The sequence below is a fragment of the Anoplophora glabripennis genome, unplaced genomic scaffold, assembly GCF_000390285.2.
Source record: "Anoplophora glabripennis isolate ALB-LARVAE unplaced genomic scaffold, Agla_2.0 scaffold712, whole genome shotgun sequence".
NCBI classification, from domain to species: domain Eukaryota; kingdom Metazoa; phylum Arthropoda; class Insecta; order Coleoptera; family Cerambycidae; genus Anoplophora; species Anoplophora glabripennis.
Window position 1 is genome coordinate 92,004 of NW_019416960.1, and position 16,234 is coordinate 108,237.

The window sequence follows — 16,234 nt, forward strand, 5'->3', positions numbered from 1 at the left end:
ACCAAAGAGAATAAACTAATAAGAGTTTTCACATTCATTCATGCCGTCGACCAAATTTCTATCTTTGTCACTATGCGCCAGGGACATACAATTTGAGTGAAAAATGATGCACTTGGCGCAGGTAATAGTAAACTATAGTAAATTTATGAGACTGATTTAATTATAGACATCCTCGCATATCTAGCTATCTTTGTCAGTGACAACAGGAGACACGCAAATGAGTGAAATGGAAAACAAGAGAAGGTCGACACTAGTTGGGCATCTCGTTGCCAGGTCTGGTTTTCGTCTTTTCGTTTTATGAATCATAGTGAACGTTTGGTAAATCATTATAACAGTTAGGTATCTTGTTTTCTGCTTTCATATTATTTACAAACTTAAAAATGAATTAAAAGAAATATTTAATCCTCATCCTTGTAAAAAATTTCCTTACAACTTCTTTTTGTCACTTTTTACTCGGTTAAAAATTTATCATGTATTGAAGCAAACAAATCTCCAGTTAAGGCAAGGAAAGCCTATTCAAATTCAAAAACTTAAAAATTTACATGTATAATAAAAAAAACACTTAACTAAATGTTAAATAAATCTAGGATGATTGTAGGTTTGTAAGTTGTAGTTGTAAAATGAAGTTTTATAATAATTCGTGAAACCTTTTGTGTGTGGGGAAAATCATTAATTGTTAAGTAGGGCTTCGCAAACTGTTGTTTGTTTAACTTTAGCTATATTTAACTCAATAGTAGGATGTAGGATGTATAGTATTTATATAATATATAGCCCTATAAACCAACTATATAAAATGTAAGAGTACTTATAAATAGCATTTCCCTTGTTAAAATAAATAAGTTATTATAGATCAGTTTTTTTATCTACTAACGATCATGTTTTTCTTACTTCTGAATTTTGTTCGATAGAGTTCAACAAATGATAATATGTATATGTGTTCCGATCAGATCGTAACATGTGCATTGTTGACAATTTTTAAAAGCTGCTCCATGTTTCTTGTTTAGGTCGTAGAATATGCTGATTAGCTCTTCTTAGGAAAGGCAGGATATTGTAACATCGTCTGCTGAAGTGTAGGGAAACTTCGAAAAAGTATGAAAACGTTTAAACCTAATATCTACTATGAAAGTTACAAATATGTTATACCATAAATACACCATTGTATACGTGTATGCTTTGGTGGGCAGCTTCTTTAAAATACGTAGTTAAAAGTATTTGTTGATATTTTTATAGGTAATTTTATTGAGCTATGGATATTCTGACTGACAGCTGTTTTTTATGGTAGATATTTAAATTCACCGTATAATAAACAAGTTCAAGGTATGTAAATAGTTATGTTTTATCAAGTTTATAATATTAAGACTTTATGATGCAAACACTCAACCTATTACATTGCCCAATTTCAAAATTTAATCCTTACATTTAGGCCAGTAACTAAACATTACAGGCCTTTTCGTTCCAATACTCTAATAAGTCATAAAATTATTGTATCAGTGTCGGACGTGGCGAAGCCGGTCCTGTATTCTCGTCCAGTTAAATCTAGTTAAAGTTCGAATTGATGTGCGCTGTAAATTTTGCAATATCTCGGCTTCTATTAATCGTAGAAACTTAAACGAAATATTAATTAAAATTTCAATTTCGAAATTATTTTATTTATTATTTATTTCGAATTAACTTTTCTCGCGCGCGCGACCGCTTGGACGAGCTTCCCCCACTACCACACCGCCTGCCGCCGGACCGTTTACTTAGCGAGTACTTTCTCTTTAGAGGGCTCGTGAGTCATTAATTTTCTACATTTTTCAGTGCAATTCACGGGAAATCGTAGTTTACGTCGTAAACTGTATTTTGCAAAAAATTGAAGGCTTAATATTTATAAACAATTACGCTACGATTAAAAAAAATTCTTATCTTGGCTCCTATTGGTCGTAGAGGGTGCTTTTTTTTAAAAAAGTTTGTATTTTTTTGCCAGCTATCCATTGCATCTATTTTCGGTGAGATAGCATAAATAGCAACAATTTTATTCAAATTGTTTATAAGCGAAAAACTCGCGGTTCTTTAATGCACAATTTGAGAATGTTAATGTCAAAGAAACGGTGATATTTTTTAATAGGTCGTTTAATTACGTCTTTAAGATTACAATGACGCTTTCAGAATCATGTTTGGTTGAAAATTAACGCCTGTACAGAGGCTTAAAGTTCATAACTTTTGGAGCCTCCGCTATAAACAAATAGAATTGTGCGAAAACTATTGCACCTACAGCGCCCACTTTTGGCACACTTTTAAAGTATGACAAAACCCTCAACTTATAAAATTTTAACAATAAATGCGATAGTTATAAACAAATTAAAAAATGGGCACTTGTTTTTTTTTGCATGACTTTTTTGTTTATTAACCGATTTGAATTTAACAAGTCTCATTTTGTAGATAATTTTACTCCCTATAAGCTGTCTGTGAGTCACTTTTCGCTAAAATTGATGGTTTTCCCTGCAAAGTGAAAAAACTGATTTCCTCACTTATTAGTTTAAATAGAAAAGTTAGCTACTAAAAGTTTTTGACTCACAAGACGAGAGATGTCTTGTATTATGTTCCTTTAGACAATTTTACAATAATCTCGCGGATAGGACTTTTTTCGAGTTTTCCTTTTATTTTCGCTAATTTTCCTGGTGCATACAGTGAGGACGCTTGGGTTGGAACAAATTCATTTAAAATTCAGGGGTTTGTTTTATGGAAAGAAACACGCACACGTCGATATTTATTTTTGACTGCTGTTTTTCAGGGTGGCCCACAATTAAGTTACGACAATCATCTTCATTTTTTCAAATAGAAATACCTATTTTTTTTTCCATGTACCTACCATATCCTATACCTAAACTCAACAGTTATCGAGAAAGTTACGATTTATTTATTTATTTATTTATTTATTTATTTATTTATTTATTTATTTATTTATTTATTTATTTATTAATAAAACAGAACAACAAATGAAATTAAATGTTCAAATTGTTGACCATTAACTTCCTGACAATAGTTAAGTTGAACTTCAAATTCTCGTAACACTTCAGTTAACGTTTGGGGCCGGATTTGTTGCATTTCTGCTCTAATTATATTCTTCAATTCTTTAATATTTTCAAGTTTATTGAAGTAGACTTCAGACTTCAGCTAACTCCATACATAAAAATCCAATGGGGTTAGATCTGGAGACCTAGCTGGCCATTCGATAAAACCTCTCCTTCCGATCCATCTATTTGTGAAAATATTATGAAGGTTATCTCGTACTCTTCGCGAATAGTGTGGAGGCGCTTCATCCCAACCATATCGAATCTGCCGGTATATTTGGGTTCTCACCATTCGGATAAAGTGCAGTTAAACTGGGTATTATGTAATTTTGTAGTAAGACTAAATATTTTTCAGAGTTAAGTGTGCTCTTAATAAAAAAGAGACCCACTATTAAGGTACCCACAATTCCGGCCCATACGTTTACTTTCTGGGGGAATTGTGTAAGACTTCCATACTCCAGTGCGGGTTTTCTGGTGCTCAATATCGAAAATTGTACCTGTTTACCGAACCATTCAAACAAAATGTTGCCTCGACGGAAAAAACTGTCTTACTTAAAAATTGCGAGTTGGCATTGCATCTATCCATCATTATTTCGCAAAATTCTAATCTGCGGACGCGATCATCTTCAATAAGTTCTTGAACTACATGTACTTTGTATGGGTGCCATTTGTTCTTCTGTAAATATTTTAGAACAGAAGATTTAGTTATTGACTGTNAAATTGCGAGTTGGCATTGCATCTATCCATCATTATTTCGCAAAATTCTAATCTGCGGACGCGATCATCTTCAATAAGTTCTTGAACTACATGTACTTTGTATGGGTGCCATTTGTTCTTCTGTAAATATTTTAGAACAGAAGATTTAGTTATTGACTGTTCTGCAGCTATTTGTCGAGTTGATTTGTGAGGATTTTCTTGTAAATCGAGCAAAACATTCAATCGTGCGTTTTCTGGAACTGTAGTAGCTCAAGTAGTTGTTGTAGTTGTTACCGCTGCTGTTGTTGTCGTCGTTATTGATGCTATTGATCTACAACAACAACGGCAACAACTACAACAACAAAAACAACAACAACAACAACAACACCAGCACCAGTAGCAACAGTAACAACTAAAGCAGACTTCTTTAATCTATAATAGTATTCCTTACTAAGTACAAAAACAACAACAACAAAATCAACAATAGGACCAACGACAGCAATGACATCTACAACAGCAGCAGCAACAGTAAGAAGTAAAGCAGACTGCTTTAATCTATAATCAGAGTATTCCTTACTGTGGTAGTCAAAGCATTCCTTGCGAACTCGGTAAAATGCTTCGTATCCTCCTTACGGATAATGTCAACGAAGGAAACCAGTTCAAGTAACAAGATTTAAGAGCGTTATCAACATCGTTGCCTTGGATTAGACGTTGTCGTTGTTATTGCTGTTATTGATCTTGCTGGAGCTGCCGCTTCTGTTGTTGTTGTTGTTGTTGTTGTTGTTGTCGTTGTTGTTGCCGTAGTAGTAGTAGTTGTTGTTGTAGTTGTTACCGCTGCTGTTGTTGTCGTTGTTGTTGATGCTATTCATCTACAACAGCAACAACTACAACAATAACAACAACCACAACAACAACGACAGCAATAACATGTACAACACCAGCAGCAACAGTAACAACTAAAGCAGACTTCTTTAATCTATAATCAGTTGGTTGGTTTTGTAATTGTTTCTTACGTGGCCACAGTCTCTAAACTTTTTNTGCGGACGCGATCATCTTCAATAAGTTCTTGAACTACATGTACTTTGTATGGGTGCCATTTGTTCTTCTGTAAATATTTTAGAACAGAAGATTTACTTATTGACTGTTCTGCAGCTACTTGTCGAGTTGATTTGTGAGGATTTTCTTGTAAATCGAGCAAAACATTCAATTGTGCGTTTTCTGGAACTGTAGTAGCACAAGTAGTTGTTGTAGTTATTACCACTGCTGTTGTTGTCGTCGTTATTGATGCTACTGATCTACAACAGCAACGGCAACAACTACAACAACAAAAACAACAACAACAACAACAACAACACCAGCAGCAACAGTAACAACTAAAGCAGACTTACTTAATCTATAATAAGAGTATTCCTTACAAGTACAAAAACAACAACAACAAAATCAACAATAGGAACAACGACAGCGATGACATTTACAACAGCAGCAGCAACAGTAACAACTAAAGCAGACTTCTTTAATCTATAATCAGTTTTGTAATTGTTTCTTACGTGGCCACAGTCTCTAAACTTTTTTTCTAACTTACTAACTACCGATCGTGTAATAGACTTCTCTGGGTACTTATCATTAAGCAATTCGCAAACTTCAGCTTGTGTTTGAGTACTGTCGCCATATCCTGCTATCATCATAATTCCTATTCGTTGCTTCTCAGTTAAACACAACATTCTTTCAAGCTTTACAACTGCACTTGACAATTACCTACTTATTTTAAGCCAAATCGTCAGAACTTCAGAAATCAAGTCGAAAATACTCTGCTCAACAATTGAACCGGATATTTGTGATTATCTTGAAATATTAATTCAAAAAAATTGTTAAAATTATTACATTGCATACCTACTGGCAATGGGGTCACTATTTTTTGTTATTTTTTCTTTTCCTGTGGGGTTTGAACATTTAATTTGATTTGTTGTTCTGTTTTATTAATAAATAAATAAATCGTAAATTTCTCGATAACTGTTGTGTTTAGGTAGAGAACATGGTCCTACATCAAACATACTTAGAATTCGGTGTAAAATTCAAAACTGAAATAAAAAATAAGTATTGAATTTGAAAAAATGATACGTTGATTGTCGTAACTTATGTTTGGACCACCCTGTATGCGTGAATGCCCATCAGAAAAACTTCAGTTAAAAATAAAAATAGACGTGTCCCTGCGTTTTTCCAAAAACAAACCCCTTATTACACTTTCATTTACGAGCTTCTGTCATAGATTTCTGCTGAACGGTGGGCAAATTCGTGGGAAAGTGGTCAGTTAATTAGCGTCGCGTTTGCTTTCGAGACAAATACGCATACTAATTGTAGCATCCGCTCTTAAAAGCTGAAAAGAGTCGCACGCCTATCGACTCAATTCACTCGTATGGCCATTGATGTCACATATTATGCACTACTCTTTTGAATAATAACTCTAATCGACCAAGAAAACACTGCTCTTGCGGATGGTGTCATCTGCATGGCACATAGGGAGGATATCCGCTGCGTCAGTGCAAAAGTGAGCAAAAAGATAATACTCCTATTTGTGCTTGCCACTTTAGTACAATATACGCCACCCCTTTGCGATATTTTCTCTTGATGATTGAGTTATACATGTTCCAATTTAAGTCTAAACGCATTCACCAAAACATAAAAGTTTCTACACTGAAGGACGTATCTTTTAGCCATAATACATTAAAAGACCGAAAATAATTATCCTTTACTGCCTCTTAGAAAATTTAAAATTTCTGCGGCAATAGTTTATGATAAACTTTCTACATCCAAACTATTGCAAACAATAAAGACACGGAAACAGTTGTTGGAAAAGATACTTGTCACTGGAGATATGTAAATATTTATTATCCTGAAAGATGATATTATTATCCTAACAATGGAAACGTTTTCTAGGCAGTCCTTTATGGTGAATAATATAACAGAGTTAATGATCACAATGATATTTAGAATACAAGGTTAAATAGATATCTTTTTAATGGATCTGTACCTAGTGTTTTAATTTTTCTTTACTTAATTTTTAGTAAGTTTTAATTGACTAAATATGTTATCATTATTACATACATTTTGTATCACTTTATTGAGTTTGTGGATACTAACGAGCATTATTCTTCTCTTGTTATTTATTCATTTATTGCCAGTGGTACTAAACATGTTTCGTTGAATTAATTTAAGTTAAATGTCCAATTTTTAAAAGGCATATTTGTTTATACAATATTTGTACCTATGTCTTTAATCTGATTCATATTTTTTTTTTATTTCAGTGTGCCAAAGGATGCAAGTTATGGCGAAAGGCTCTAAGTTTAACATGCCAAGATGCATGTGTAAGTAATAAATATTTATTTTGATGGGTAATTAAAGTTATGAAACCAAAAAAAAATCTATTTACTTCTATAAGTAATGCAATAGTTGACCTATTAGTATAAGCATGATTAAATAACATTAATTAAAACACACTCACATTGTTGCTTTAAATTGAATAAACTAAAATTGCACACATAGAAGTAGTCAGGAACTTGTCCATTGGACATTTTTTTATGAAAATTCAAAAACAGAAAATTTAAAAACATGTTTGAGGCAAATTTCTGGTTGCCTCTTTACCAGGTGCCCAGAAAAGTCGGGAACACGCTTAACCATAGACTTCTGCGGGATTAAAAATAGAAGATTTAGATCATCTTATTTATAAGAAGTGGATCTTATTTGTGGAAGGGCGAAATGGACGGTGACTATTAGACGTCTTCATTATAGCGATCTTTCTCTATCGCACGGATTTCTATGACTTTCTTTATCGCTCTCACGTAACGGCCGATGAACCATGGGGACTTTCCGACCCTGTAGTTAAAAATAAAGGCGGTTTATTCTTGAACGATTTTTATATTCACCCTGTACATGCAAGATGAAAGTTCTCCATGCCAACCGCATTTTAAAGACAAGCAAAAATTTTAATTAAGAACGTTTTTTTCTCATAAAATGAAAAATAAAAATATTTTCCGTCTTTTCCATATTATAATTTCATATACAGTGTAGGAAAGTACCGATGGTCTATCACAAGTTACGTGAGAGCGATAAAGTAAGCCATAGAAATCCATGTGATAGACAAGGATGGCTATAATGAAGGCATCTAATACGCCCATTTCGCCCTTCCACAAATAAGATCCACTTCTTATTTGTGGAAGGGCGAAATGGGCGTTGACTATTAGACGCCTTCATTATAGCCATCCTACACTGTATATTATATATGAAATTATAATGTGTACTCAGATCCCTGACTGTTTCAATCCTGGACTGCATTCTGCATTATATCAAAATACAAGTAAATTATACAATTATTATATCATTTATTTTATATTCGTAATAAAGGAGTTTTTTTAGCAAAACATATTTTATGTTATGATCCCACATCCACTGATATATTTTATTTAAATCATTTGGAAATGATTGTATTTAATTGATTTCGACATTAATATAATTTTTAAGTAATCTGCAAAAAATAAATATTATGATATAGTAATCATTTTGGTTAGACTGTAAATGTAAATTAGAAATAATAGTGGTCGAAGATTAAAACCCAGAGACAGCAATGAAATAATTGGATGCACATATAGACACATAACTACTGTTTTCTGGTATGCAAAAAGTTGTAATTTAAGAAAATTGAAAGTTTGTTTTTATATTTATAATGATTTAAGAGATCATATGATACAAAATCGAATGCTTTCTGAAATTCAGTATATGTAACATCTACTTGACTTCCGTCATGTAAGGTTTGAGATCGGGTTTCAGATACCTATGTACTGAGTGATATTAATTGAACTGCTAAACTAAACTGTTGATATATGTTTTATAAAAGCATGCGATAATATCCTATTATCACAGACAAAATAGCTAGCTATACAGTCTGTGCTCTTATATTCTGAACTGTACATACATTCATTTGAAAATTATAAAATATATTCATAAATTTTTGCTGATACTGAGGAATACCATTTGTCTGTATTTTTTACATGTTATCGAAAACGAGAATGTGAACGAAAAATTCAGATGACGCCGTTACACACAAACAATTAAACATGGTAGAAGTTTAGATTCGTGGAAAAATGTTTCTTTAAATTACAAAATCACCATCCTATAGAACAAAACTTAATGGCAATAATAATTTATTCCATACTTTTCTTCCACACGGTATAAGATAATGGCATAAGGAGTGTGTATTTTTTGTGGTCTCCATCCTTTTCCCTTGTCCAATAACCATTTTATACACGTATATGTGCATATTTTCTAATAAAACCTTGTTTTTTAAACATTGTCTCTTATGAAATTTTGATATACCTATGTAATTTCTAGAAAAAAAGAAAAAAATATTCGGGTTTAAAGGTTTCCTAAGGGGTAAAGGTCCACTTTTTTTTATTATTTTTGTGTACATTCATTTCCCCAAAAAATAAGAATAGAGTTCTTGCATACCCTATATTTCACTACATTTATTGCAGAAGTTTTCTCTATTTTATTCGAAATCCTTACTAGATATTAAAATTTCTGAAAAAATAAATAAATCTTTAAAGATGAATAAAGTTATGTTATCGTCAATGGGACGGGGACCCCAAAAAATAACACCCTGTATGTCATTTTCTTTCAGTTTCTAGTAATACATTACTCTTAAGTAAATAAAGATGTATGTATCTCAAACTGTTTTAAAATTATATGTGTATAAGTTTTTTGGTCATTTGTACCACACTGACAATGAGAGACAATATCTCAGTAGAAATTGACTTTTGTATAGACAAAACGTTTCGTCTTGTTTTGATCCCATGAGCCTATGATCAAGCGTGCCCCCAACCTTTTTGACACACCAAGTAAAATGGTTTTAATTGTAAAGTTAAAGACACAGTACGACTCTCAATATCAAAAGATTTTTGTTTAATTCCCATAATTGCTATTTTCGATTTACGTCGCATATTTTTCCACTGTAAAGGATTTGTTAACAAATTTTTATAGAATAGCACTGCCGAGAGACCGACAACTAAAGAACTGTACTGCGTGATGGGCTGCAACGACGCCATAACGAAGTATTTTACCCAACTGAGAGTTCTCCTGGGGCTTCCCCCAGCACCGGCTCTCTTGGCTGACTCCTTAAGCGCAACTTCCCTGAAACTGGAGTGGAACTTCTCGGTGGCTCGGAAAGCAGGGTTAAGTTGTCACCTTCAGTGGAAGTACGAAGAACTTTCCGCTTCGTGGCAGTACTGTAGGAACGTTAGTTGGGACCAGGACAGTACCATATTTTTCGTCGAAGACTTGCAACCGTATACGAAATATAGAGTAAGTAACTAAGATTTCAAAATTATTTGTAATGGTAGAATTTACAAATGTTATTCTGTAGAGGAATCACTAAATCAAAAAATACTGCCTTGGTTTGTTTTTGTTTGATTATTACCAAAATATAAAATAAGTATCCAATTAGCATATTTCAGGTAATAACCATAGTTATAGTCCTGAATAATATGTAATAAAACAACGAAACATCAACGATTACATGGTTTTCTCGGCTTATCTGTAGCCGTTATTTCTTTTGTAATTTGTGGAAAAATGGCAGTTACTAACTAGACTTTAAAAGAGTCAAGATTTTTAATTTTTTAATGATACTTAACACTTTCTCATTTTCAAAACTTAAGAAAATCAGTGGTGTACATTTTTTTTCTCCATCAATACTGATATAAAAAATTATTTTTAAGTCATAAATGAAGCTCGAATAAAGCACGTTTTGACACAATTTTATCGTTTACCGACAATACAGGGTGATTCACAACTTTTATCCAAAAAAATTTGGAAATAGATGCGGCATGAGAAATGGAGTCGGTATCGTAAAAAAAAATTGTAAAATCCTTATTGTTACCGAGAAAAAAATTATTGAAGTTGTAGTACTTTCAACCATTACATAGCTGGACAACTCTGTAGTCTCTAGCGTCATTCGTAATACGCGTGGAGAACCACGTGGCCTCAGCGATTCCGAATACTGAAATCCCATTTTACAGCCGTCGTAGTCATAGTGTTTACAATAGTATTTTAATAGTTAGTGTCAAAAATGACTTGCGTGTATAGCAACTCGGACTTGATAGATATCGTTTTAATTTATGGTAAAGCAAGAAAACATTTGTATTATGGTAAAGCATTTGTGTTATGCTGAAATAAAACAGCATTTATGTTAGTTCGTAGAAACTGAGTAAGACGGACCCAAATGTGTTTACACATCGGTGGACAAAATTTTGAACAGTTGTAACATCGAGTATGCCAAATTATTTTATTATTTAAAACCACAAATTAATTTTATTAATTAATAATAACAATAGCGGCAAAATTAGTTGAATTTCAAGTTTTTGTCCGTTTTTATCACTGTCGCCGTGACGGTTACATTGTGCCAGGTCAGGTTTTACAGTGGACCAGTTAACAATACCGTGCAGAAGTGTATTTTTAAATTATTTTCGAACTGCCCTTTTTGATTTTCGCTTTACAAAATTGTATTTGTAAGTCCCAGAATTTTTTTTTAATAAGTTCTGAATCACCCTCTATACAGTCTGTACTAACAGAAAGTTATAAAATGTTATACTTTCGTATTACGAATTATACTCGACGGCCAAAATTATAGATAGAGATTCATCGCTAGCTCTTGGACTAGTAAGGGGGATGAAGCGTGCCGGGAACGAAAATCCATTGGCGTGTCTGCGTAAAAAGCAACAAGGTATAGAAAATATTGAAAAAACATAATAAAACATAACATCTAATATTTTTTACGGTTTGCTATAACCGGCACTTTGATCAATTTTAATTATTACAGCATTTTAAAACGTCCCAGTTGTGTTTTTTTAATTTATAAATTTATTATAGCCATGGAATTAGACCCCTCGTCTACGCTTATGCTATGACGTTTCTCAGGTCGGGCAAATCAAGTCCGTTTACACCCACTAAAAAAGCATTTCCCTATTCCCTGCCAAGTGCAAAAGACAGAGATAAAATATAGATCGACGTTCAGTTTAACTCAGTTTATACACGATTATAGATTCTACCGATGTGCATGGCGAGCGGCACAAAGATAAATAATATTGAACCGTATAGAAATCATTTTATATTGTATACGCATTATGGTAATAGTGTTTTTATATTATGTATTAGTCACTCTTTATAATTTCGGCCGCCGAGTATAGTCGCCATGGTTTGCAAAGAGTTGAATTTGATTTGTAAACAGGTTAATGTCATTAGCAAATAGTGGAATTTGCAAACCTATATCAGAAATTAATGAGTGATTATTTGGAGCAAATCTACTTTTTTTCAGTTCCGAGTGGCGCTCATCCTTGGCTACCACGGCCACCACGGTGACCCCATCGTATCCTCTCCTAGCCTCGTGATCAGCACGCTGGCCTCAGGCGTCCCGGCGTCCCCGCCAACGAATGTACGAGCCACTCCAGTCGACTCCACAAGTATAAGCATCAGCTGGGAACCCGGCCCATTCCCGCACGGCCCTCTCCTCTCCTACGTGCTCCACATTACCGATAGTTCCCCCGAGGTTCATTCAGAAGTCAAGGTGTGATAACGATCTAACCAGCGCTGCTTGACTCTTCGCTGCTGCTTTGTCTTCTCTACATTTTCTACTCTTTAACTGAAGATAAACATGCATTGTTATGAAAAATAAAGTCTACTACGCTTTCTTGAAGATTCTAATCTCAGTTCTATCTTTCGAACGTTTATTACAAATTTTAAGCTATGCACAAGCAAAAGAAATGTTGAGGTGAGCATATCGACGGCGCAAAATGCAGAAAAATCGACGTAATTTCAAAGCTACAAATTTTAAACGTCGTTGTTATAAATAACAAACACATTTTCAGAAACCAGAATATATTCAACTTAGGTATTGTTAATATCTATACAGGGTGTCCAATATTCTATGTATCATCATAGCATCCTACGATCAAAATAAGCAGATTTAGCTCTTTCCTAAATACCCTCTCCCTTCAAGTAAACTGCTCATAACTTTGTCGGAGATCATGCTATAGCTTATATATTTTTTTTTTTTATTTAGATGAAAAGTTTGTTAAAAATGTTGGAAAATTTTAATATTTGAGTTTATAAAAAGCTTTTGGTCTTAAGTTGAAAGTAACTTAACTCTAGCCTTAGTCTTAATTTTAAAATTTTTAGTAAAAATTTGGTTTTAATTTGCCATCCATATATTAAGAATTAACCAATACCTACGTTATTACACATTTAACTATCGATTTGGTCTACGTCAATAGTAATTATATAAAAAAGAATGGCCACTGAGATACCCATATCTAAATCTAACAGAGTCTATTGTGGCAGTATAGCCCGGTATTATTAAATGCTTTTAGACTATATATTAAATTAAATAATAAACCCATTAGATTCAAACGTTTTTCCTTTTATTTTTCTTGTAGAAGGCAATTCCTACCGGAAAATTAGGAATATTCAGATTTAGATTTGTTTACATGAAAGATTCTTAATTTTTCAGAAAAAAATGCATCCTTAATTTTTTGATTTACTTTAAAACACTGTCTATTGTATATTATACTGAGACAGTATCTACAAAGTAAATAAAACTTAAAAATATATATGTCATGCGTATACCGGAACTAGATCCTGGAACCCTCACCAATATTGGAAGCATGCAATCCTAATCTAAATCTAAGGACTTTACCAAAAGAAAAACTAGAGTATCATCTTTTAATGGTACCTACAGTTGATCATAGATGGTGGTCCTAAATTGTTTACCAATATTAACCAAAAGATAAAGGTACATTTGTATATGAGCTTTTCCGAAAACGGATAATAGAATGCTTACCTCTTTAAAAAGGGATGGGCAAATATTGTTTTTTTTTAATATTAGGCTTTAGATATTTTATTTATATTTGACACTTAGATTTACGACATCAGAAGACTAATCTTTGTTTATTATTCAAATCCCATATTGTTGCATAAGGGATCATTTTAGGAAGCGACTTTCACTATTTTATCGCCAACTTTTTTATTTTTACTCCCTTTTAAAAAAGTTACTGTAGATCTTCACACCATTAGGAAAAAGGTACTTTTGTTTAATTTTTACTGAAATTAACAGTTTTCAAGAAATTCTAGTTTATGTAAATAGATGCATCAGTAAAATTTCAACATGCAGCCTTTGTTTATGAAATATCATACATCTCAAAATATTTTTATAAGTTCCTTTAGTTGTGGAATCACCCGGATTTTAAAATCTGTCCAAAATAATCAATCTGTAATTATTTTCAAACATTTTCTTAAAAATCTAATTCCCTTCAAAGGACCACCAAATGCTTTATTTATTAATTTTTATTAAATATACAGGGTGTTCCTAAATAAGTGTCGCAACGGAAAACTGTAAATTTCGAGATACACTGTGTCAAAACTTGAATTTTTTTTTAGTTTTTTGCCAATATCTTAGGAACCGTTTGAACTACAGAACTGAGCATTTGTACACACATTACCACTATTAACAGTTACTTTTTCGTATCCTTCTCGAATTCATTGGACGTGAAAGTGGTGGATATTTTAAGATATCGTAACGGTTTTTTCCCCTAACTTTTACGCCAGTGGAAAAATTGACATTTGACAGCAAATTTTGAAGCGCCAATGAATTTTACACAAAAAGAGTTCTCTTGATTCATTGCTCTAAAGTTAACCGTTTTCAAGAAAAATGACTTTCTATGAACAAACACACATTTTCCTAACGTTTCGAAAATCTTTTGTAATTCAAAAAATAGGTAGGTAGTAAGTAATAATTAATAATTTTAACGAAATTTAACAACAGATAGGATTTTAACTTTTTTTTATCAATTTGGCGAGTAAAATTTACAAAAGCTGTTCAAAAATACGTTCGCGGACCTCAATGCACGCATTACGTCTTCAAATCATGTTTCTTTCTGCCGCTATCACCCCTATCGGTCAACTCTTCGATAGTATTGACATGGATTTTATAAAGGATGCATTTCAGATGTCCCCAACCGGCGGTTCGATTCTCCACCACTGGCACGTCCAATGAATTCGAGAAGGGTGCCTAAAAGTAGCTATTAATAGTGGTAATGCGTGAACAAAAGCTCTGTCCTGTAGTTCAAACGGTTCTTAAGATATTGGTAAAAAACTAAAAAAAAAAATTAAAGTTTAGACACCGTGTGTCTCGAAAACGAAAGCCCGGAGAGGAAAATGGAAGAGGAAAAAAATGTTTATTTTTTCAAGAGGAATTTACAGTTTTCCGTTGCGACACTTATTTAGGAACACCCTGTATATTATCTTGAACAATCTCTAAATGTACTCAAGTAATAAAACAATAAAGTGCTTTTTTTCAAAATGTCTGTATTTAAAAGTATATGCAATCAATGTTATATTTTAGCTTAAAATTTTCGTACCATTTTATTATTCCGTTGGCAAAAAAACTACTTTAGAGCACAGCTTACTAATGCAAACAAATTCTACTTGGTTTCCTCCCTAAGTCCTAATGTTATTTCTAATTTTCTTGTATATCTTATAGCATGCTTTTCCTTACTCTCTAGCTCTTCGCTTATTATTTGTCGTAATAATAAATATTTACTGATATGACATAAAGATAACGAAAATACCAACTAGATATTTAATTTTTATGTACAGGATATACCACCAGAAAATTCTTTTTATATGGTTCGTAATGTAAAGCCCTCAAGAAACTACGCCATTGATATTCGCATGCGAAACAACTATGGATCTGGCCCAGCTGCAACAGCTATTGTATCTACACCGTCAGAACCTCAGAGTTAGTAATTCATTCATCACCAAGATACTTATTTTAATACTTATCTATATAAAATTCTAGTGAGAGATACAGACGAAGAACCCATTTTAATCCTAGGCACTGAATACAGCATCTTTGAACTCACCCATATTCTAGGCGAACCTGTTGATTTATATCGCAGCAAAGTTCAGCTCAAAGGTAAACCAATATATAAATTTATTAGAAGACATTTAATGTGCCTTTTACATAGGTTTTGGTATCCATTTAAGCAAGAAACTGCTCTTCATAGCCGATTCAGATGGATATGTATCAAAAACACCTTTAATGGAAGGTGCACAGGAAAAAATTCATGTACTTAAGCCTCAAAATTTAGATTTTATACCACTGGATTTAACAGTGGACTGGCTTAATGATCAGTTGTACATTTTAGGTGAAGTCAAATATCAAGTTTCGAGGTACATTATCAAAAGGTGTAACCTTGACGGCAGTAATCTAGCTGTAGCTTACGCTGGTCTCAATAAGAAGCCATTTTCAATCCAGATTGATCCATTTAGTGGGTAATATTATCATATTCTTATGTTTTTCGAATAAATGAACATAGTTTTCATTTATATTTTGACTGAAAATCTGAAAATTAAAACAGTTGTTTAAGTTCTGTGTAAAATATTGT

At 32.9% G+C, this 16,234-nt stretch overlaps 1 protein-coding gene across 1 annotated transcript in view; it reads left to right on the forward strand.

Annotated features, from left to right (window-relative positions):
* The window catches only part of LOC108911444 (proto-oncogene tyrosine-protein kinase ROS), an 84,181-nt gene that overhangs the window by 53,271 nt on the left and 14,676 nt on the right, over window positions 1-16,234 (forward strand). The window contains exons 3-8 of the mRNA XM_018716383.1: window positions 7,052-7,111; window positions 9,780-10,100; window positions 12,109-12,357; window positions 15,444-15,585; window positions 15,646-15,762; window positions 15,815-16,121. Coding sequence (XP_018571899.1) covers window positions 7,052-7,111; window positions 9,780-10,100; window positions 12,109-12,357; window positions 15,444-15,585; window positions 15,646-15,762; window positions 15,815-16,121 — 1,196 coding nt within the window. The remainder of the gene's footprint in view (window positions 1-7,051; window positions 7,112-9,779; window positions 10,101-12,108; window positions 12,358-15,443; window positions 15,586-15,645; window positions 15,763-15,814; window positions 16,122-16,234) is intronic.